Source organism: Periplaneta americana, chromosome 15 (genome assembly GCF_040183065.1).
Source record: "Periplaneta americana isolate PAMFEO1 chromosome 15, P.americana_PAMFEO1_priV1, whole genome shotgun sequence".
Taxonomy (NCBI): Eukaryota; Metazoa; Arthropoda; class Insecta; order Blattodea; family Blattidae; genus Periplaneta; species Periplaneta americana.
Window position 1 is genome coordinate 51,091,354 of NC_091131.1, and position 26,489 is coordinate 51,117,842.

The window sequence follows — 26,489 nt, forward strand, 5'->3', positions numbered from 1 at the left end:
CTGCAGTTGATGTGCTGGGTTCGTCTACTCTACCTCAAAAATTAAACTATTAAAAATAACACCAGCTAAAAAAGTCAAAATACGATGTAAATTGTACTTTCCGCCAGAAAATTCGTCACCCGTCGAAGCCAATCTTTTCCCTCCGCTGACGGAATTTCCGTCCTGTTGGCAACACTGTAAGGATCGCACAGACAGAGTAAAAATGCCGGTAAGGATCCCACTGGCAGTGCATGAGATGGCCGCGCATGCGCAGTTATCAATCTCACAACGTGCTCTTGGCCATCTCACATGGTCGATGATTCTGCCCCGAGCCTCTCTTCAACAAGACCTGTTGAACAGGTTCTGAAACCGTGCAAACTGTTCCCGCACGTTACAGAGACGCCAACTGACGCTTAATAAAAATGCTGTTTATACATATATATATATATATATATATATATATATAAATAAATAGTATTATGAAATAATCTAAGTCCACACGTTTGACCATGAAATGAGGGGGCTCGAGTTTAAATGCTGGTTGTGACATATTACCTGGTTAGGGTTTTTTCCTCAACCAGTTGAAGCAGAATTACTGGGTAACTTTTGGCGTTGGATCCCGGACTCATTTCGTCATCATTAATTAATTCACATATCATACTTTCAACTCTATATAAAATAGTTTCATTCATGCTGGTCTTCTCATGTATAATACTTATGTACTTACTTATGGCTTTTTTGGAACCCAGAGGTTCATTGCCACTCTCACATAAGCCCGCCACGGGTCCCTGTCCTGAGCAAGATTAATCCAACCAAATTATCTTACAGAAATATCTGCACATAAAAAAATTTAAGAAAGCTCTTTAAAACATTTTAATCAAAAACTACTTTTATAGTATGAGTGAATTTTAAAAAATTACCATAACTGAAAATAGAAAAAGAACATCTTACTTAAAAAAATTTTACTTTCTCTTTTCTAGATCCTGACTTCGAAAAGGGATGTCTTCTCATGAAGGACGTGTTGATCCAAATTGACTCCAGGCTGCTAAATGAAATGTGATTTGTCTTGTAAAGTGTTACATCTGTTCTTGTGGTTGTTATTTGTTAATGTTGAAACCATTAATTATAATTAATGTTGAAATTTGTATTTTAGTTAATTTACTATGTTGTATTTTAATTATGTTGTAACTTAGTATTTATGTGCTACTTTTGACATGTCCCATATCATATATGTGATCAGTTGGACAGAATAAATGAATATGAATACAATAGCCTGGGTTAAGTTCACGGTGCAGCGTGCTGTAACCTACTTGTACTTGTACCCAATCATTCACAGAATAGACAGAATAGGAAAGATAAGCACAATAAGCCTCAGGCTGCAGTTCAAGCTGTAAAGTCCCTCCTCTGTACAAGAGAAAAAAAAACTAAAAATGGCAAAAATTAGTTGTTATAAAAGCTATAAAATGGTTAGGTAAACTATCGTAAAATAGATTAAAATGGCTAATTGTGGCTGAATAAAAATATGTAAAATACCTAAAGTGCATGACTTGCTGGGTAATTTTCGGTGTTGGACCTCGGACTCATTTTGCCATCATTAAGCTTAATTCACAGATCATCATCATCATCATCATCATCATCATCCATACAATAGCCTGGGTACTTTACATGTGGCATGCTGTACTTTACAAGAGCATGGCCATTCGACTATTCAATCATCCATTGCCTTTCGAATATTGAAAACCTGGGTTGAAATCCAAGTAGGTCCAAATGGAATTTTTTGTAGAGAAAGATCTTGGAGTGGGTTTGTGCCTTTTGAGTGCTGGGGCCATAAGTTGCAATTTCTGCAGATTCAAGTAGAATTTTTCGTGGAAAAAAGCCTTGAAACAATTTTTCTCGGGGTACTCTCGTGTATTTTGCCACAGTCTATCATTAAGTTATCACTTTCCCAGAAGTCTCTGTTTTTACCAGCCAGTCACTTGAACTGAAAACAGATTAAGAGGTAAAGTCGGTATCCTTGTTGGACTTTTCATTTTGACAGAAAATAGGAAAGGTATGAAATTGATAGTGTAAATGAGAACAAAATCATGTATCTGAAATGTCACTCTTAAACTCCAGCCATTTTATTTAACTTCACACAGTGTTTTCTGACTTAATATTCAAACAGTTTGCTATGAAACATATTAATAACTGAAAGCCAGACCATATAAAGAGCATGAGCAACGGGATTCCCAACATTGGCCTCACATTCTGCAAAGGAAGACCTATTGCGTGACATGAATAATGCTTCGTGCAATACAACATGAAATTTAGAGCAAAGACAGAGATTAAATTATAACAAACAAACTAAAACAAAAATCAAAATGTCCAGAAAGAGAGAGAATCAATTCATAATTGCAGTGAAATCTATTACAATGGTTAAAGATACGTAGCTATTATAGGTAGCTGGCTACATTTCCACATCACTAGGTGACTTTATTAATCTTGTTTATTTTGTAACTCATTTACCGTCCTTGCTTATGTTTATTGTTATTCATTTTCATCTCATTTACGAAACAAGCATAATGGAAAGTTAAGATCTATCATGTTTTATCTAGCTATGTAAGGTTTTTGTTAATATGTAATTATAAAACACGTGAACATACAGTACCGGTATGTAAAATGAACACTATAATCCGCAGAGTTTTAATGTTACCATTCTGTACCATATTTTTATAATTGTAAATATAAGCAGACTTGAATATTCTATTTAAATACCTATAGTTATTTCCTTACATAATAGATAAAAATAATTACAATTTTATTAATAATGGCTGACCGTGTCCATTTACATACACTCTTGTTCATAAATACTAAATATCCAATGTTATTAGGAAAAAGTGACAGTTTCAATTACCGGTATTTATTAAAAAGAGATGTAAGCAGAAGCGAAAGAAATCATATTACTTTCGTATTATACATGATCAACCTCAAAATAAAAGCATTTATAACTTCAAAAATTCTCAATTTTACATTTGCATCTTTTTGTCATACTGGTAAACAATGAAAGGCTCTACTGCACAGAACACTCTACCGTCAAAAATACAATGACATTGTTTCTTCTTATTCTTCGTTGTATTTCACGAAATGTTTATCTAGTAGTGACTTAATATTCTCTTTTATACTATAAATTATACTCATGCTGTTTTGAGCTGCTGATAGATGTTGGTTCCTTATTTTGTTCTATGACTCTGCCTCTAAATTCTACACAAGAAAGAATCCATTGTAAAATTATTTTTCTTAATTTTTCTCTTTAACTTTTCCTAAAATTGATATTCTTTAGAATTATGAACACATCAACATCGCATTAAAATGTCGAATTTTCATAATTGTGAAATATTTAACAATCCTAATTCCATCATGAATGCTAAAGATGCATTAAAAATAGGAGACACAACAAATTCGTACTCAGAAACAAGAGGAAAATGACGTAAAACAAACACCGTTATTGGAAGATGATATTTTTTAAATTAACCTATACACTATTCTTCTCCAGAGACATTATTTGTTTTAAATCATTCTTCACGGTATCAAAAACTTTTATTTCTAAAAAAAATAATTCACTGTATATTTGCTGTTTTCAGTGAGGAAAAAAAATTGCTAAGTCTGTAAAATGAAGAATGTGTTTTAATATAGATTTTAGAAACACATTCTTTCCCTCTCTCACTGGACTAGGCAAGAAGAGATGTCGCATTTCAGACAGATATAGTGTGTGCCAGATATAAAATATTACATGAATTTGCATTATGTAAGAATTATCCAAGGCAGTTGGGAGTTGTGGCTATTTAATACCGGTACAGACAATGCTTAAATTTGAGAGTGAAAATAATTAAGCGAAATTATCGTATAATCATTACAGCTCAATGACCATTTGATTCAGGGTAGATTAACATGTCATAACTCACATACATACACCGTTTACAGAAACATCCATATTGATACCAGTATTGTTCCATTCAAGGCGTACAATATTCTTCAGGCAACAATGCAAATGCAACATTGTAAATTCGGCCGTGCACAAATACACCAATAGCAAATATTTTTTTTTTTTGTTTATACTTCTTATAGCTTTATCTCAACAACAATAACAACAATTTATGTCTGTTATTGTAAAGTACCTACGCTCAACAATTACAGTTAGTATACCACACTACAAATATTGATCAATAATGCATTCACATTTAAATTATTAAAGTTGTCGTTGGTTATCATAGATTTAACTTTTATAAAAAACTTTAATACATTGGGACTGGTACGGGTATAGGGTTGTTTACAATATCTTAAATGGCATCCAGAGTTATTATACGGTAGGGTTGCAACTTCCTCTAAAGTCTATTTAGACTAAGGGATACTGCTATAATAATGATCAGTGCTGTTCCTCTCTTAATACATCAAATAAGCATTAATTTCCTAAATCATGATTGTGGGACAGGAAGGATGTTTAGTTCATTACCCTGAATCGCTAAATCTACATATTAACTTTTCTTTTTTATTCACACTTGCTATGTTTGATGTAATTCGGAAGGAACTAATGATTAAATGTTCATATATGACAATTATGTTTAATCATCATATTTCAGACCATAACATTTGAAGTAACAGACTACCTGACACCCGCAAACCTTTCTTATCTATTTATTAATTTTATTCAGAGAAAGAATATTTGTTGTTTTCTAATGTCGGACACTTGATGATGAAGCCATTAATCCAGGAATGTTTAATTAATAATATAGAAAATAAATCTATTCGAAAGTAAACTTCAAATAAATAAATAAACAAACAAATAAATAAATAAATAATTAAGTAAATAAATAAATAAGATATAAGTAAGCAAATAAATAAATAAGTAAATAAATAAATAAATAAATAAATAATGAATAAATATTTCCGTGGATATAATCAACTGCCAATATTACAAAGTATTTTTTCCCTCTAATATCTCATCTCTAATAATGCATTTGTTATTTATTTTGTACAATAAGGTCTAACAGTATAAATTATGCAGTTATTGGATAGAATAAACCAAACTATTTGGACACATCTCTTATTAGACACACTTCTTTGGAGAGGGTTAAAATGCAGTAATTTTTCAAGACTATGATCACTTCTCTTATCTCGATCGTAAAGTCTGTCCTTGGACATTCCATTTTAATGTAATTTGGACGGGATATTGGCTTAATAGTTTTATAATAGCCGGCAACTGAATTTTTACTATAAGTGAATAAAAATCATATACAGATTTGTGTTGGGTTCCAATACTTAAAAATTCAACAGCAAATTTTTCTTCAGATATGATGATAAGCATTCTTCATCAATTTCCACTAGGCAGTTTGGTGTGGTTTACAGATGGCTCCAGAACTGATAACTGTACTTGAGCAGGGATTTATGGTGTAAGACCTAGGGTCAATATACTACAGTTTTCCAAGCTGACGTGTTTGATATATTAGTCTGCTCTCAGAAAAACTTAAAACGATCTTGCCGAAGACATGAATATTTACATTTGCTCTGATAGCCAGGCTGCACTGAGTGCATTAAGTGCCCACAAAGTCGACTCCAGGCTAGTTGAAGAATGCAGAACTACTCTGGAAACTCTATCCAGAATAAATAAAGTATAAATCATCTGGGTCCCTGGTTACAGAGGAGTGTACAGTAATGAACAAGTCGATCTATTGACCAAGCATGGAGTTTCAATCCAATGCTACGGCCCAGATCTTGTGTTGGCATCTCTAAGTGAATAATCGAATAGGTTCTAAAGAACAACCTTATGAAAAGAATACTAGAAGCCTGGAGATCTACAACAGCTATGATACAAGCTAAACTTCTTATTGGAGAACCAAAATCTGATTCAACTAAAACAACTCCTGGCATTGGAAAGGAGATTTCTAAGATGGGTTACGGGGCTTTTGTTTGGACATTGCCATCTAAATAAGCAAATTCACATTTTGGGCCTTAGTGATGACTCAACTTGTAGGAAATGTGGGATGGAGGTTGAGTCATCACCTCACATTTTGCTGAATTGCCCAGGTTTAAGCCAAATCATGCATCGTTATCAAGGAAAACATATCCGGTATTGTCTCCTGAGGAATTTTGGAAAATTAAACTCAATAGTATCGCAAGATTTGTGTCGCATTGCGGTCTTCTGGGCTGATTTCCAGTTTGTGGGGTGCACAATGGGCTTTTTGTGCCTAAGTTCTTTAGTTTCATATCTTTAAATCAAAAGAAGAAGAAGAAGAAGAAGAAGAAGAAGAAGAAGAAGAAGAAGAAGGAGGAGGAGGAGGAGGAGGAGGAGGAGGAGCAAGTCGCACAACAGTATAATCAGTTTCGTCAGTTAATTATTTATGTAGTTCAATAGAGAACAAAATATTAGACTGTAACTACTGGTTTTGGAATGTTTAAAGTACTATACTGTTAATATTTTAACATACGGTAGGTAAGAGCTACAGTGAGGATTAGAAGAAGGAATGGAAATATTCGATTTTTTATATATATATTCACATTTAACTGTTTAGGAGAAATTTCACTATAGAGGTGTAATTCTTTTTAAAAATAGCAATGGCAGGAATAAAATGCAACATGGTGAGCGTTTGAGTGCTCATAATAAAAGTTAATGAAAAATATTATATTGAATGTAGACACACCATGCTATTTTCAATATATAGCAGGAGTTATTCTGCGCCATAGCATCGTGTTATAAGGCATCATACTCAGGACTCGCGGTACAGAATATGCGCTGGTTCGAGTCTTCATGGGGAAGGACTTTCTCATGAAATTTTGGAAAGTATATGGGACCAGTGCCCACTCAGCATCGTGATGAATTTGGGGAGCTATGATAGGTACGGTAGAGAATTCCAGTTCTGCGAGCCAGCTATAATGGCTGGAGGCATCGTGCTAACCACATGGTACTTCTGTTCTTGTTGGATGATCGTTCACCTCTTCTGAGGAATATGGATGCTAGGCCAGCAGTCGGCTGGTCGACTATGGTCCTTCATGGGCTGTTGCTCCTTGGATTTTTTTTTTATTTATTTACATAGCAGTAGTTAGAAATATTGCTGAAATTTTGAAGTTATGGCTGCCAAGAATATTGTAGATATAGTTTCGATGTCGTACTTAACGCTACTTATTATTGGGTGCAAGTAGTCTGTTCATTACCTAAGGTTCAAGACACAATGTTGGCATTTATATGTAATAAATTTCGAAAATTTAAATTGCAGATTGCCTCTTCTGATCTTTCTTAATTTCACAAATACCCTAGAGTTGAACCCTTGTTCTAATCTGAGCGTAACAAATATGCTATAATAAGAATTAGAAATTAAGAATATTCGACTTTGGTTTGAGGAGTTCCTTTCTATGCCAACCCTACGAGCAATGATTTTAATATTTAAAAAATAATCTATCACATATTTAAACTCAATGTTTAGCTACCATTTAGGGCCTCTGGGTAACATCAATACAGGAAGAAATAGGGGAGAGAGATTTGAAGATTTAAGAGGGAGGTTAGTGATGTGCCCATACTTCCCACTATTCCAACGTCTCTTGGTGTCCTAACATGCAGTCGATACAGAATCGAATCAATCCCTAAAAAAATAACTGAATTCGTCTATTATTTTCATAAACTTTATCTATAGTACACAGTGAAGACTACTGCTAACATTATGGTGGTTCGCAAGTTACATTTAATCCAAAATAGTGGTATATGTATAGATTTTAATGTAATGTGTCTCTTTTTTTTATGTTACCTAAAACTTATCACAGTTTTATTTTTATTCTTCCAAAGTTATAACAATTTCATTTTCGTTTTAAATGAAGGCAAATCATAAACTCACTGGTATGTGTAGTAGTGTAGCTCGGAAAACTTAACAAGTGGTCCTTATAGCTTCGGTTTGTGAACCTGGACTCCCTTTGATGGTGGATTAGTAGGGTAAGGTTACTGATTGCAATGACAGTGAAAGGATCTTGAACTGCGAGGTCCATGCTCACCTGAAGTAACAGGTAAATTGAATATCTATAAAAAATGTAATACAGAAATTATAAAATAATGTGAACATAAAATATCCTAGTTTGACTTCAAGGGCGTAGGACCCCTTTCAAGATGTAAGGGAATGGAGACATCAGAATGACAGTGGGAATGTGAGGTCTAGCAGTGGTGCAAATCTATGTGTTTTCATGTATCACACATCAACATTTATACATACATCAGTGGTTAAGTAACAATATCAAATATCAATAATATTACTTCAATAATACAGTTATTACATAATGTAAATTTTATGACACAGGTATTTCAAAGAACTCACAGAGTAAATTGTCAGTAAACATTGTTCATCATTTACGATTTTTATAACGTATACGTCCAAATATATTAAACATTTAGGAAGCAAGAACTAACAAAATAAACAAAAATATTATGAGAGATTATACATTTTCAATTAATATTAGATCAGTATAAAAGTAGTGCTTGAAAATGTAGTCAGATAAAAAATTATATTACAAATGCATAATTACTATCACAAGATAAATCCCAAGCCTTTGCAACTTTAGTCACTTTACCAAGTAGACTATAATGGTGGCTTAGAGGTAATCTTTTAGATTATTAAAGTAATGCTGAAATACTGCAATAGACTATTTTAATTTCGTGCTGAGATCGTTTCTTTTCATTTTACGTTATTTTTAATTTTTCCTTCTATATGAAATATAAGAAATATTACACTTATCGGTATAGAATATGCTCAACACAGAATGACTCTAGAAACAAGTTACTCGTATTTGCTTTTTTACTGCTGTTAAATCGAAGATAAATAAATAATTCACTGACATTTTATTCTGAAATACTATTGATATTGCCTCTAGAAATGACACCTTTCATATATATATATATATTATTTATTTTTGTAAACCATTCAATAATTGAATTTCTGGGAAAATGGGTGTTATTTTTCTCTCAGTTTTACACACAATTACTGTAGGCAGTTAAGTAGCATGAATTATTGACATAATTTCTATAGTCGCTGAAACTTCACTAAGAATTCCCTACGCAGTACTTATTAATTCATTTATTCACTTAGCATGATGTGAAGATATTGTGTTGACCTACATTTTTTCTAGTCACAGTCTATATCTTAATGAAACATTATCTGATCTTCTACACAGAACGATCATATTCTCTGTATAAATATTTCATTATTCTAATTTTATACCATTAGATAAGTATAAGTTTAACTTACCCATTATAACAGTTTTGTGTTCAGGGATTCATTGTTCTTCCGCATGACAACTTCCGTGAAAATTGTATAATTTAAAGTGTCATAAGAAATTTTAATAATGGAACCAATTTCTATTACCTTTGAAATAAAGTCATATGAATGTGCCCTTCAAGGAAATAACAGCCTTCTAAAAATATAAAATACCGTACGTAATTAGTTCAGTCACATTTTCAGCGAAGCTTAATACTGAATTCACATCAGTTACCCTTTTTATTTCAAATATTTCCTACCCATTTATTCAATTTACAGATGCATAGTCAAGAAATGCAACTTTGTAAATATGCCACAGTAATCAACTCCAATTTTAATTCTAAATTTTATTTTCTGTTAATGAAAGAGAAATTCTGGATTAAATATTACTTTCCCCAGTGAGCTTCTCACATGAAATATAATATTCATTTATATACATTTTAAAATACACGCATGAGCGCGATTTTTACATCTAAGAAAGTGATAGCTGTTATTGGTCCATTTTTGTGTTTATAGATTTAGAATATTATGTTTAAATTTTTCTGCTGAATTCCAATTTTTTATACAGGTTGATTTCTGACTGATACTAGCAAATTTTTCGCTAAAAATTAAAGAAAATTTTATATTTGGTTGTGTGACATTTATTATATGTTTAAAACAAAATGATACAAGTTTCGATCTACTAGAATTTATTATCTCTGTCTGGATTACAGTAATAGAACTATCGTAACACTTTTTCTACAGACTAATAAGGGGCATTTTCATAGCAGAAGGAATTGCTGGTATAATTTTATGAATATTGTTGTTTGGGGAAATTTTAAGAAAAAGTATGTTTTTTTATTGAAGTAATTAGTCTAGGAGAGAAGCCTGTCAGTAGGATGGTAGTATCTGTAAGTTAAATTTATATTTTAAATACTACTGATTGATTAAAATTCACAATGGAGATAGTCATGACAGTATCTCAGTCACTCAGGTAATTCCTATTAAGTAAACAGGGTGGAAGGGAATCTATTACATTAATTCACAGAGATAATAAATCAGGTCAGTGCGAACAAGTTTTTGAAATAAGTTTTTTGATACGTCCAATAGTTTTAAGAATACGAAATTTAACGTGTTGCAACGCTGCTAAGAGTAGCAGTGCTTCTTGAGGTCACTGCTGCTCTGTAGGGATAAGTGTAACTCCAATCATCTGCTCTGCAAGACTTACGAGAGGAGAATGTAAACAAAAAATAAACAAAAACGTCTCATCAAATACGTTTGGATCAAGTGGATGATTGAAGTTACACTCACTCCCACTACTGCGGAGCAATGACCTCAAGGAGCACTGCTACTCTCAGCAGCGTTGCAATATGTTAAATTTCATATTCTCAAAACTATTGGACGTATCAAAAAACTTATTTGACAAAACTTGTTCGCATTGACTTGATCTATTACCTCTGTGAATTAATGTAATAGGTTCCCTTTCACCATATATGTATAATTTACATTGCATCCTCATGAGAATATCAAAGCTGTATATTATTTATATCTAATAGAAAAAAAATCAAAATCTGTCATATAATCTGCACAATTAGTATAAGTATGTGATTCCATATGAAATTTAATGCCTTATACATTGTTGTTACAACAATTTAACAAAAATCATGAAATCAAGTACACTAGTTGCCTGGAATCTGAAAGCATAGCGGCCGTTAGCTTCGTCTGTGAAACAGAGAGTGTACATGCGCGAGCATATACTACCTGTACTGCTTCTACCCAACGCATGATGTCACTCATGCTTGCAGATTCCAGGCGGTAAGTGTAAATTACTGTTATTTTTGTGTGGCTAGGAAAGAGAAATCCAGTGTAAAATATATTGTACCATCATACAAGGTTCGGTTTCTCATAGTGAAGATATGTCAATAGCAGCTCCTCGAAATCTATTCAGTCTTTAAAGGAATGATAGCGATATTAAAAACTTCTGCTTACAGTTTCATGAAATTTGTGTAATTTGTATGTATGAAATAAAATTTAAAGTATTGTATTTAATTAATAATGTTTTCATTAATAAGATAATGCTGTCAGGGTTATAATAATGCTACATAAAACACCAGCTTTCTATAATCATTACAATTTTTAAACTACAGTATCTTTTAAACTGTGCTGTAAGTTTTGGAATCAGTGAGTTGATTTGTGCAGGAATCACTTCATTTTTCTCAGTGGGTATGGCAGTTCTTTTTGTTCCCTTGTGTATTTAATAATAATAATAATAGTAATAATAATAATAATAATAATAATAATAATAATAATACCGGTAATAATAATAATAATAATAATAATAATAATAATAATGATAATAATAATAATAATAATAATAATAATAATAATAATAATAATAATATAACATTAAAATTCTTGTTTTAATCATACTAATTATTCATAATTTCAGTTTACAAGTGATACCTAATGATAAAGGCTCTGAATGTAAATACCAAAAAATTCCGACAATATTATCTCAAGAGTAAGAATGATATGTCTAATATAAATATAATGTTGTTTTTTGTCATATTCTCTAACACAAAAATATATTTAAAATGTCAGAAGATTGTAATTATTTTTTTCTCATTTTACGGAATCAATTGTGAACACATTTCTTACTAGATACAAAGAAGAATATTGCACAAATTGTACAATAATTTCATTTTAAAATTATTCATACATACTGTCGATGTGTGGGCCAGTAGACCTGCTCTGTGAATGATTTTCTAATTCATAAAACAGTTTGCAGGAGCTCGCGGCACATAATTAATGAAGTTTCAGTAACCAGTGGCTCTCTCTAAATTGATACTCATGGTTAAGATGAGAGCTACAAGAAAAATCATGCACCATGTATAGTTAAAAGTTCACAGCAACGAAAGTAGGGGGCAAAGGAAGTATTCAGGTTGAGGATTCTACCAGTACCATAACAAATAGGGCACTTATGCTGGAAACTTTTAAAATTATGTTCTCATATCCTAGTATTGAATATCTCTTTATAAGATTAAGATAAATTTAACAATTGTCTTTCATTATTAGTTTGAGGCATATTGGCTTGGAAGCCTGACGATTCTAACTGTGAAACATCGATATAATTATATATATATGGCTACATGTGCTTTCAATAACTGTCTTCGAGAATCCTCTTGAAATGATTACCAGCATAAAAAGATGTCTAAAAACTCTCTAGTTCACAACTATTGTCCAAAACAGAAGGCCCTTTTGAATTGTGGATTATATTGTAACAGAGTTATTACGTAGAACACTACTTATAAGGAGATGATACTCAAATGGACTTCTTTCATCAACAATAATAAGTAATCACATATTCTGGAATTAGTAGCTAGATCATTATGGCATATATGTCAAATAGAACATGGTATTTCTCCACAAGTGTAGATCAGACCATTGCCTAACTCTAAGAAATAAAATTAATAAAAATCAAAGTTACACCCAGTATTTACTGGTGTGTAGATGCATATAATGAAAGTGACAATTTGTAAAAATTCGAATAAACATAAAAGAATCACTATACCAAGTTTACTTCACACTGTATGTTTTTCTGAAGGCCCAACATTGAGAACGCTATTAAAAAAATCAAACATTACCGAAAGTGCCCTACAATTTTATGAGACTTAATCTAAATCTGATTTTAACAAAATTGTGAACAAAAATTTTGTTCACTCTTTTCGATCTTCTAAAATTAGAGCAACTGCATTGCACTTGCAATTGCAATTACCGATACCGGTAAAACATGTACCAGTATGTATTTTATGCATGTATGTATGTACTGGTATTTTTTTTTTTCTGACACCTCTTGCTGGAAACTCTCAAAGCCAAAAGAATCTATTAGGCCCAGTTAATAAATTTTTACTGTTATTCAGTCAGATTTTTATTTTGTAAATATATTATAGTCTACAGCGGATTTTTAATTTTTATTTTGAGGACCAATCTCCTATTCAGTCCTGAATGCACTGCCACCTATTGAGTTGTGTCTATATTAATATTTCCTTTACTCCATGCTTTTAACTCCAGAGGTTTTGCAATCTCAGGCAATGTTGTTAATGATAAACTGTAAAAGTCTTTATTTGTTAAGCAGAAACAGCTGTTGTTTCAATTGAGACACTGATCCAGAGAAAACATACATAAAGAAAACAGAGATTTGTAACCGGTGAGGTGAGAAATTACCTACAGCCCTCTTAGAGACAAAAGTTCTTTTACCCGCAATAAATCTACGACATGGGGTTCCTGCCTTTACTGCCTTTTCTCAAGAACCCATACTGAAGATTTTTATTGCCTTCAAGAATTCACCAGCTCCTGTTAAATTTGAACCTGCATGCTTATAATTATGTCTAAAATTTTGAATCATTTTCATACAAAATCTGCAGAATTACGTATGTTTACAAATTCTGTAGTACCGTATTTCGTCGTTGATTTTATGAAACCTACTATGTGACAGTACAGAGCATAATTTTTCAGGAGGAAGGAAAATGTAATTAAATATCAAAAGTAATAGACCTAAACTGATTCTCGATGATGTCATTGATGTCCATCATATTCACCAACGTCTTCTACCGAATTATCTAATATTCTTATGTACACCTATTGATATTTAATTACTGTTTCCTTCCTCTTGAAAAAATTATGCTCTGTATTGTCATATAGGAGGTTTCATGAAATCAACGACGATTTGTAGTATAGTACAGTACTGTTCTGTATAAGTAAATGTCACTTTTCTTCATACATCCAATTTATTTCATTTGCTCCATATTCTTATTTGTTCGCTTACAATACAGGTATGCACTTTCATTTTTTAAATTGAGAAGAATAACAAAGAAATATAGAGACTTCTCTTATGTAAAAGCCTCATTTTTTAAAATTCATACACAAATAAATGAAGAACTAAGCTATGGCTCTTACTGTGTCTATTACCGGTAACTGTAATTTGTGACACACAAAAAGGGAATTGTAATGTACCGGTAATTAGTTATTTTGACTGTAAATGAACGATATCGGTACGCTTTTAATTACGTAGGATCTAAGTAATACTTTAGCATGAATATAACTTTTAGGTTCTTTTAGAAACGAAAACAAATCTTATGAAAGTCTTACTACCCATATATGTGATGTGTCTGTGAATTTCTGCCTTAATTTCTGTACAGTATACTCAGTTTTCACCAATCTGTAAGTTCATTTCCCTAAATTTAGAAGTCGAACCCGGAAAAGAGAAGACAACTAAAACACTATTTAATTATAATAAAATGAAATAAGATCAACATTCAGATCACCGTTAACCAGATTTTTTTATTACAAGGACAGTATAACTCCATCTCTGTTTCTCTCTTTCTAATTTACAAGTCCATTTTAATACCTAACAGAAGTAAGTTCTAAGTTTCTCGAAATTATCTACAAAAGTATTGGGCAAATTTAGTTGCATATATTCTAACAGTTAATGTAACTATGTACAACTCTTCCAGTTAATTAAACGTCTAATAGTGTCCAATTATAAGGTAAGAGAAATATCATGTTACCTATACCACCATGCAGTTGTCAGTAACAATTCCAGAATAACTTTGGCCATTTTAGCCTACCACAGCAAAATTAATCAAAGAGAGAGGGAGTCCTCAGGCTGATAATACAGCACTCCTAAGAAAGCGAGTGTTTTCTTAGTTAAAGCCCATTTACACAAACCTCATCTAACCTAATCCAATGAAGAATAACTCATTTACACAGTGTAACGATTTAAAGCCAGATGCATTATCTTGGATTTTTTTTTAATTAATCCCATATTTCACTTCCTTATATATCTTGTTCAAACGACCTTAATAGTATGGAGCCTTGGAAACTACCATACCGTACGCTACTGGTACAATACCTTTTTGGTTTCAGAGAATTTATATGGAGGGAAATCAATTAATGGATGGAATTTTATATTCCATTTTGAATCTTGAATTTTATATTATCCTCTGGTCATCTATTTAATCTGTGTGAATGGAATGTGCCAGTCTAATCTATGGTCGCCTTGAAGAACAATTTGAAGAAAATCTCGTTTCAGGTAAAAAATATAAGCTAAATTGGAGATTTTTCAACCAAATTTGAGAATTCTATTTTAAGTACTGAAATCTATACATCTTGATTATATAGAGTTCTGAAGATGGCTCCCAAGCCGAAACTAGTCAACTAATGTATTTTTAAACTTAATTCTAATTAACACATGAAAGTAATATATAATTCCTAAATGAAATCTATAGTTAATAGAACAATAATAATAGTACAGTATGATGTAAAATTTGAATACTAGCGAACATTTATTCTATGTTACTTTAATTTTGTATGCATGGCACCTATTTAAATGTGTGCCAATATCCCATTGTTCAATCCATTTTAATTTTGTTACATTACATTAGGTTTGTGGAAATGGACCCTTAACTAAATATGTCCGACTTAAGTAAAATATTAAAATTAATATCTACGTTGTTAATTGCTTTTCTGTTATGATTTGATCATTTTAAAATTAAATGGTCAGCAACCATGGGAACCTACAGCCCAATGGACAAATTCATTTACTGCCCCAATTTTCTTGCCTGCAAGCTAATTTGGATGACAGTATAAAATAAGTTTTTCAGTGATGTCTTAAGGTGTACAGTATATATTAAGTATATGTATGAACTAATACATATTATGTAAGTAAGAAATTCCTATAGAATTCAGGGCCATTTTGAAGGGGAGATACATGGTATGTACTCAGACTCCAATATGTACCTACATTAGAGAAAACTATTTAAAATCTCAAAGATACGATGATTGTACACATCAAGCATGAACTAAAAACATATTACATTATTTTGTTGCAAAAGATGTAAAGCTGAAATTTAATAATGAAGAACATGTCTGACTACCGGTACTTCAGTCATAAAAAGTAACAATATAAAAACTTCTTCATGGCCCTGAAGTAAAAAAAAAAAATATATATATAATTTTTTTTCTTTAAACTTCATGACACTAATTCGGCAGAAAAAAAAACATGATGTACAGAATATAAGCTCAATACATAAAATGTTGCTGGGTGTAAAACACAATGTTCTTCCCTTTGCAATACATTCTGAAAAACAATTATTTGTCCTTGCTGTAAGCTTACATAATCAGCACAGCTGGAATTATATTTTCCCATCGGAACACAGACATAACAAAAATGAGACAAGGGGTTCCATTATCAGCCTAAATTCTCTCCATCTTCTTTTTTTTTTTTTTTTTAAGAACAATTCTAAATTATATATACATATATAAAAATGTTATTAACAATGTCTCTACATATCTCCAAAGATTCCAGCAAATGTTTTCCTTAGATTCTTCATGGTATCTTCCGTATCTTCGCCGTTTTGAGTGGCAGTGGAGCTTTGGCGACCAAACATCGAAGGTCCCCGTGAGGTTTCTGTTGCAGCAGAGGGCTCGGTGGCACGCCTCCCTCCACTAGCCACACTGCTCACCGTACTTGACTGCGATGCTGCAGAACACACAACAGAACATTGGGAGCAACATGGGAAATAATTAAAACACCGTCTGCACTTTTATAGTTATGTCTCACCCCCGTGCACAATCCACTGTTAGAAACCAAACTACCAGTCATAATTTAACCTTGCAGCTCTTTACATTTGTCTTACAATTGCATGCAGCATAAACTACTGACTTCAGTTTGTAGTGCATAGTTATATTAGGGTGATAACTTTTTTCTTTTTTAAATTTATCCACGCAGAACAACTGTATCTTAAACTGAGGCTAGCCACAAGTGGATGTGATGGGAAAGGAACATTTCTCACTCCGTGTCTATGGATTCTCTTTATTTTTTTTCTTTTCCATTCGACAATAGAAGACATTTCCCTACATGCTGTTGCTATAATATCATATCTTAATGCGATAGTCAAGTGGATAGATACCAGTACCAGTACTATAATTTTGTAAATAGAGAAGGGAGTACTGGTGGCTTATCTAAGTGGAATATAGATCGGACCTTTTCAGAGCACATGGCTTTTCGAAGATTAGATTTATTTTCCTATTTGAATGAAAAATAGGAGTGGGAAAAAAGATTCCATTCGTTGGGGGCATTTGCTTCTGGCTAAATCCACTTGAATGGCCAGCAACTGAGAAGAGAAGGCAAGAAATTATAAGTAGATAAAAAGAGAATATTAGGGAATTCCAAGATACTTACAAAGTGCATGAAAGAAAGACATATGAAGTGGTTAAAATTAAACAAGTAGACTACATAGTAAGTAAAGTATGAAAGTTAGAATATAGGTACCGGTAAAATATGCAGTATTTGTAAGTGAAGGTGACTGGAGAAAAGTACCGGTACAGAGTAAAATAGAATTAAAAGCCGTGTTACCATTTAATGGATCGAAATCTTTACAAAAATTTGTCAAGGTCAAAATGAACCATGCAAGGTTTACTAAGACTAAGTGCATACTGGATACGATATGAAATGTGGGCAACAAAGTAAGCGGTACATGGAGAGCAAGCTTTGTATATATACTACAAGATGCAATCTCTCTCACGTTCCTGTAAGTAACAGTCAGTTGATTTCAGTGACAACAATGTCATTATGAAAATTCACAAAAAAGCTAGTTTTTAAAGTGAAAATGTGGTACAAATACTTGAGAGGCTGACAAAAATTACTATCAATTTACCACTCAATAGTCTATTTATGACATTATATTAAAAATATGTCATACTCTTTCCATACTTTCTCAACATACCTTCTGTTGTGTAAAAAGTCTTTCAAATCCAAGGAATACTTTTCCTTGGAAAACTGGTATCGTCTCTTCACTAGACATGTTTCTGTTTGTTAGTTTACTTAGCACGGCTTGTTGTTAGAAACTGCGCAGTTATATTTACAGGTAACCAATTGAAACACTTGACGCAAAAAGTAATGGCATAGTGATGCGAAAAGTCATGAATCACATTCAGTACAATATAAAAATTTGTTGCTGTTAAGGTGTGATTATTTACCAATGCCAACATTGCATTTCGCGTAGATATAGTATGTTCTGTATACAGGACGGAAGTGAAATGACCTTTCAGATTAAAAGGAATGGTAGAGTACTCTGAAATGAATAGAAAACCTACATTACGTTTTGTGATTAAATGCAAGATTAATTAAAAAATTAAGTTTGAAGTTTCAGCAGTCTGGCAACATCACTCTAATACACTTTTCTCTTGATACAGATGTAAGAGATCAACGAACTTGGTGTGTTTCGCTAGATGAGGTGTTCTCTGGCGCTGTGTTGCAACCAACTCGCACAGTGCAGTGGCTTGAATTTAGAGGTTTTACACGAAAACAGTCCACACTATTGAAATACGCCAGAGGGTTCAATTATTATTTATTAGTTTTCCCATCGATATGGATAAAAATCACTATCCTACTCGCAATAGTTACAGAATAAGAGGTTGTTAAACATTTGGGGAAAAAATAAAAAAAAACTATGAATTTTCCACCAATATGATATTAAAGTTTTTGTTACACGCAACATGAGCTATTTGCTTGGAAAATCTGCAAGGCTATGTCACTTCCATTCTGCACACGGTAATATGGCAATCCAGTATAATTGGTACCTGATACATGATCCACACCCTACTGCCAGCAATTGAGTGGGGGAAAAAAGTGGGGAAAATAATTCTGCTTCTCGAAGTGATGCAGAGGAAAAAGATAGTATGTCTACTCTTCATTCAATCGCCAGTTGCAGATAGCTAACTCACAATCAAATCATTATGAAACATTTTCCAATATTTCTCATAAAAAAGTATTTTTACAGCTGGAATGTCATTTTTAAATATATTTCTCATATGCTTATCCACCTGCAAGACTTTTGAAGTGTTAACAGTATTGCAATTATTATAACATCATGTTGAATGATGCAGAGAAAAAATGACGAAAAAGTTTATTATTGAAATTGCTTTGAAGTCTGAAGGTAAAGTAGGCTACCAAATAGTTTCAATATTTAACTCAGTGAAGATGTTTAAGTTGTCGATTTAACAAGTTTAATAATATTACTCATATATAGAAGTGTTAAAAGTGTGTAAATCAAGAATAAATAACGTAGGTAATCAAGGGAATTTATTACTTTGTTAAATAAATAGTGTCTTGTTACTTTCCATGATATTCTTACAATGTAGGTACCAGTACTGGTAATTATCAACAGAAGCAGTAGATATAGAAACCAAATTACCTATAATACAACTACTGCTTTCCAATCATGTTATGCTTTATTATCACATAAATCCATGTCTTTCACCAGTCTATGGCAGCAGACCAGCCATATCACTGGTCAGTATTTCAACTATGTGCGTTCGGCATGAGAGGCTTCAATGTGAGGGAGCATGAGTAACAACCACTGTATAATAGAAACATCCTTTAAAAATAATTTTCAATAGTGTGTATTCAAAACAAATATTTACGTTCTCTCTAAGTTACTTTATTTTTTTCACAGCAATTTATACTTATCATGTTGTTTAAGTAATTTTAGTAATTATTTGCGATTAACTGTGCAAATGATCAAACTTTTGCAAATATTCAGATCTGAAGATCAATTTTAGGTTTAGCTATAAAATCGCTAAAATTACAACCTATCACAAAGTAAACAATGGCCAATTACTTCCTCGTACTTGAATGTATTCTCTTTCTTTCACAAATCATGTGAAACTTTTTTAAGTTAGTATATTCTCATAAAATAAATTATTCCTTGTTTCTCCTAATGTTTTCTGCACTCAGATAATGCAACTATTTTCCTCTATGTAAAAAGATCGTTATTTCCGAATTATATCCAGCTTCAAAACAAGTTACTATTTTTGTGTAAGGACTGGGTATAATTATTAAAAATCAATATTTCCCTTTTTACAACATTAGACTACTGATAGACTGTTTTTATTACTCATTGTTTAAAAACAATTCCCAAGATGTTTTGACAGCTGATTGCTAGCATTTTTCTGACTAGGAACGCTAGTATTGGGTTTTGAATTGCATTATTTATAGTTTTGTATTAAAAGTAGAGATCCAAGCAAAATATCTTCACACTCAGTTAATTTTTTAAAGATTTTAAAAAGGAAATATAAGAAAGCGGAATTTCTTCATTCATAGTTTTCTGCACAAGGGAAAGTCTTTCACTGCAAACCCAGCATTCTCCAATCTTTCCTAGTTTATGGCTTCCTCTTAGTCTCCGTATCATCATCATCATCATCATCATCATCATCATCATCATCATCATCATCATCATCATCATCATCATCATCATCACTGACATGACAGCCCTTTGTAGGCCTTGGCCTTCTGAAGACGTTTTCCCCATTCTTTGCTATTTAGTGCCGAGCTTCTCCAGTTCTTATTTCCAATTATCTTTACATCCTCTCTCACACCTTCTTCCCATCTTAACTTAGGTCTTCCAACTTTCCTGGTCTCTTCTGGTACTGCATTAAATATCCTCTTTATCATTCTGTCATTGGGACGAAGTATATGTCCTGCCCACTCCAGCCTTCTGATCTTTATACACATAAACAATGTCGTGTTCATTATATAAGTTATATAATTCATGATTATATCTCCTTCTCCAGACCCCATTTTCTGCCACTGGACTGAATCGCCGTCCAGCATATGAGACCTTCTTCTGCCCCAAACTCTTCTCCCGTTCACCATTCCTTCCAGTACATCTTTTAGTAGGCAGTTTCTTCTGAACCAGTAACCCAACCAATTCCTTTTCCTTTTCCTGATCAGTTTCAGCATAATTCTTTCTTCACTCACTCTTTCCAACACACAGCTTCATTTCTTATTCTGTCTGTTCATTTCACATGCTCCATTCTTCTCCATATCCACATTTAAAATGCTTCTAATTGCTTTGTCGTAAAAAGTGGAATTATTACCTGAAATGCTTCACCTCTTCTCAGATTCATATTCAGACAAAATAAAAGTAATATGTAAGTAATAGGCCTATGGCTTCTTAAAAATAATGTGAATACCTCGATTGCATTTAAAGACGCTCAGCATTATTTTCCAACAAAGGGATACGTTGTATGCTCGCAGATTGAATATTTTGACGGATATAAACTAAGCGAGGGAAGATAAAAGAATTTGTTTCTTCTTGTGATTATAACATAGCATTTTCCAAGTTTGCAAATGTAACAATGCATGAAAAAAATTTAAGAGTGTGATCCCAAACCGTCCAATTTTATGAAAAGTCTGGGCTAATTATTTTATGCATTGGTGTACTAACTGAAAGAGTTTTCAAGTGACATGCACACTAACACAAACTTTTAGACAAGGATTGGAGTTGTTTTGAAAGAAAAGAAGCTTAAAATAATAATATATTATATTATAATGATAGAGGTCTCAAACATAATCATACAATCCATACTTGTGGAGTAATGGTTAGCGCGTCTGGCCACAAAACCAGGTGGCCCGCGTTCGATTCCCGGTTAGGGCAAGTTACCAGGTTGAGGTTTTTCCCTCAACCCAATATGAGCAAATGCTGGGTAACTTTCGGTGCTGGACCCTGAACTCATTTCACCGGTACTATCACCTTCATCTCATTCAGATGCTAAATAACCTAAGATGTTGATAAAGCGTCATAAAATAATCTACTTAAAATATATATATTAAAAATGACCAAATGGACTGAGAGAGTTTTGAGATCATACTCTTCAATTACATAAAACAACAGATCATTTTCATGTATATAAAGGATTGATTTCCAAGTAAATAGACTGTTTCTGTCAGAGTAACGGTTCCGAAAAAAAGAAAAGAAAAGAAAGAGTTATCTCAATTTTAATCATCTACCATTATGATACCTTAAAATACTATAAGGAAACTAAAAGTCTTGATGTGAAAATTACTAAAGCTTATCATAATTCTTAAAGGCCTTTAACAGTTCTATTGTGATGTATTCGTACTTTGCGACATACCAGACAACGTACAATAGGAAGAAATATGTTATTGTTATAATCAAGAGTGTCTAATTTAATCAAGACTTGTTATATTTTGAATATAGAAAATATGAACAATGAACATTGCAAACAAAAGCAGTGCCTAATTTTGTAGCAGCAAAGCAGTGTTAAAATGTGTAATAATTTCATAATCTCATTATAATATGGTAGGTTTACTTATATTTATGAACCCTATATGACAACTAAAATATTTTACCAGTATATCAAATTAATTATCAATGAATTGATTCAAAAAAATTCTCCATGGAATATATCTAATTAAACCTTACAATTTGTTACACATACAAAAGAAACTACCTTAAAATCGTAGTTAAAAGTGAATGACTTCTATACTTACAGAGATGAAATTAAGGTTTAAGAAAGAGTGCAGTGGAAATTTGAAATTATTTTTGCCTATAATAACTATAGCAAAATTTCTCAATTTCTGGGGGGGGGGGGGGGGGGGAAATGGAAATTTCTGAAATAATAGGTTTTGGAAGGAAAAATGTACATGCTCCGAATTTTAAAAAAAATGAATACAGTAGGGCGATTTGTAAAGTAAAGAAAGTTTTGCCATAAAAATATTTGTTCTTATAATCTTAAATAAACTAAATGTAAGTTTTACCTCAAACCTTGACCTAATTCTCCATATAGTCACTTTGGACATTTAGGTAATTATCATACTTCAGAATCTCAGCATAAAAGTGCTAGCCTGTTGATTGAACTGGTCCATGACAGCATCCTTTAAATCATTTTCATTCAGTCAGTCAGTGCGTCATTTGTCATCCAGATGATTGGTCTGTCATCAGTTGGTATTCTGTTAGTCTGTCGGTCAGTTGGTCACTCAGTCAACTAGTTAGTCAGTTGGTAGGTTGTTCAGTCCAACAGTATGTCCTTCTATTAGCCAGTGTGTTGGTTTGTCAGTTGGCACTCTTTCGGCTGATTGGTCGGTCGGTCAATAAGATGGTTTGCTGACAACTGAATGACTGACCTACAGACCAACTGACAGGCCAACTTACCGAATAACTGACAGACTGATTGAACGAATGACTGATTACCAACAGACGGAGAGACCAGCTGAAAGTCTTCTTCCAACAAGGTGCTCCATCTTTGGAATCAGGTGAAAATCCGACTGTTTCAAGTCAGACTGTAGGGTGTGATCAAAGGTTAAATTAATCATGCAGCAAGTTCTTTGTTTTTCTGGCAGTATGTGGAGTAGCATTGTCATGCAAAAGCATGCCTCTGCGGCAGTTCTGAATAATCTGATGAATAAATGACCGAACTTCGCATTTGGCGGAATTATCAATACTATGCACATTCATTTAAAAAATAAGTACATTCAGCAAATGAATATTTACTCGCCAGCAACTGCACCACACAAATGTTTACAACACACTGAAATAGCTAATGTGAGACTGGCTTCAATGAAACAGCTGCACAGTCAGTATAAGTGAATGTTCTTTAGTTTACAATTACCTATCTTTGTATGTATATGTTTTTATGTACGATGTTTTCGAATTGAACTGGGGAAGTTGGAGAATTTTACTCTACTAGATTTTTCCCCAACTTCTGCATTCTTGTGTTTATTCCCAACTCGAGAAACAACATTCCTTTCTCTGAATATATGTTTTAACTTATTAGTACCACACTGGCCTGAATAGCAGTATTTTCCCTGAAACTGCATTTCCGATAACTTACTTTTATTTCTGTGCGGTAATCAAAATATTTTTCTCCTCCACAGTGAATTTATTATATTGAGCTTATTCTAAATGTCGTTTGTAAATATCACCTGGATTTCAATATTTTAAAAAGTTTCCACTATGCCAGAAATACTATAGATTGTTTTCATGAACGTTTATTGTTTTCATATTACGATTTTGTAATTTGTGAATTATCTAGTACCGGGAACCTATTAAGTCATAAGGTAAGATAGAAAAAGTTATCATTGTACAGAAATTCAAAACATCAAGTAAGGAGTCACAGTAATTAAAATGAGCGTTAATAATAATAATAATAATAATAATAATAATAATAATAATAATAATAATAATAATACATAACTGTATAATAATATACTTTAAAACCGAATCTGTTATAATATGTGATACCGTATTAAAAAAAAACAAAAATGAAAAAAAATAAATAAAAAAATAAAAAATAAAAATAGTACAAAGTTAAGAAATTTTCCCCACTACATTTTTTACAGTTCGAACACTGTATGTATGTGTGTATATGTGGTGTGTGTGTGTGTGTGTGTGTGTGCATATGTGTGTGTGTGTATGTATGGCGTACGTGCATATGAATGCTTGTAAATATGATTTCATAAAATTTAAAACTGCCTTGCCTTTCCCAGTTCACAAACCAGACGTCCTGAGTATTCTTCGTTGTCCATCAGTGAGTCTAATTTCTAATTTTCTAATTGATAATGAACATTTTCTTCAGCCCTGAGTAGGGTTGCCATACATCCTGAAAAAGTGGGATTGTTCTGAATTTTACCTTCAAGAAAGATGTCCCATCTGAATTTTTGATTACTTGCAAATGTCCTGAATTTGTAACATTACTGAAAAAAAATTAGAGCTTCCCCCTGTGTACGTACTTTTTTTAGGTTAAGTAACTTTCAATTTTGAGAGTTTGTAAACATTATCTTACTAAGATCTAATTAACCATTCAAAGACAAGGTAGCTAAGATGTTTCCTTGCTATTGAAAGAATTGTTCCCAAGTTTGAGATGTTGAAATCTTATTTTTTTATCAGTTGACTGCTCTCCTAGACTTCTGAAATGCTTTTTTGAAAATCCTCTTGCTAAGATATATCTTTATTTTATACAGTCACAATCCCATTTATTCCAGCAATAGAAGAGGTCTGTATCTGTGAATGAGTTTGTTCAAGTATTAGACTGCCTTGTAGAGGAGAGATCAAATGCTTCTTCCTATTTCCCATAAAAAAACTTTCTAAATGATATTAATAATGATAAAAGTATTGGGAGGTTTCATAATGAAATGAGAGACTTTTATGTATTGGTAACATGTTTGAAGTGTCATGAACGGGACTAAGTTGCTTTGCTGATATTCGTACATTTAATTGGATTTTGTTAGAGAAGATTCCAGCTTGAAATTACATAGAAGTACGAGTGAAATATTTGCTGGAAAGCAGATGTAAAGTGGATGACTCTCTGGCGTTCACGTAATCACTATTATTAAGCAAATTTATTTCCCAAGCTCTGGACAACTTCAGTTCTTCTTTAGCCTGTGATAAGTGGGTTAAATATTTAAAAATTGTGAGCATTCTGATCGGTATTCAGAATTATTGAAACTGGATCAGTTTTATTTTTGCTTACCTGGGCATAACACCAGTGAAGAAAGAATTTTTTCCCTTAATGAATAGCCCTATGAAAGGAATAGGCTTAAAGTGACTTCTGTAAAATCAATTTTAATGTTATAATATAATTTTAAAGACATGACATGTGTTACATTTCATGTTTATCTAATGAATAAAGATGTTTATTAAAAAAATTCCCGGTCTGATAAGTATGACTGCTATAAAAAACATTAATGTAAAATGTGAACAATGTTTAACTGTACAAAATAAATCTAATTTAATTTTATATCCCTAAATATTGTCATGAATTATTAGTGTATGGCATGGGGGGGGGGGGGGGGTAAACTCGCTGCGTCAAAATATCCTGAATTTTTGTATTACTGGTATGGAAACCCTATGTAAAGAACAGGCACTTGAAGGAGAGAAGAATTTGTGTCACTTTTGAAAATCCATCAATTTCAGTCAGAGTTGAATAATTTAAAAATGTTGGGCAAAATAAACAGAAATAGGTTACAAGATCCAATTAAATTAATTGATAATGGTATATAGAATTCTTCCTTAGAATTAAGCCTAAAAATATACATTTAAGTATACACAAGAGCAAAACATTAAGTACCAGTTCCTCTAAATTACAAAACAAATATGAGGAGAAAAAAAAAATGTGTTTTTTTTTTGTACCCTATATATATTCTTTCACTGGTAAAAACATATTTGTATTCTGTAGCAAAACATACAGTTTTTACATAACGAAACATTTAAGTGCCTATAACCACAAAACAAGTACTGTAGGTATGAAAAACAAAAGTTCGATATTAGGTCTATTTATGTTAATGTACCAACTAGTGAGTGAATTTAAAAATAAATAAAAGTAATCCCCTTTTAACTCTAATAAGCAAGTCAAATTTCCTTCAGGAATACAATTATGCTTGAGAAATACCAGTACAATACC

General features: G+C 32.4%; 1 protein-coding gene across 1 annotated transcript in view; it reads right to left on the reverse strand.

Annotated features, from left to right (window-relative positions):
* Positions 1 to 2,066: 2,066 nt before the first annotated feature.
* Positions 2,067 to 26,489, reverse strand: part of Syn (synapsin) — a 72,666-nt gene continuing 48,243 nt past the window's right edge. The window contains exon 6 of the mRNA XM_069848768.1: positions 2,067 to 16,764. Within this exon, the coding sequence (XP_069704869.1) occupies positions 16,568 to 16,764 (197 nt within the window). The 3' untranslated portion in view covers positions 2,067 to 16,567. The remainder of the gene's footprint in view (positions 16,765 to 26,489) is intronic.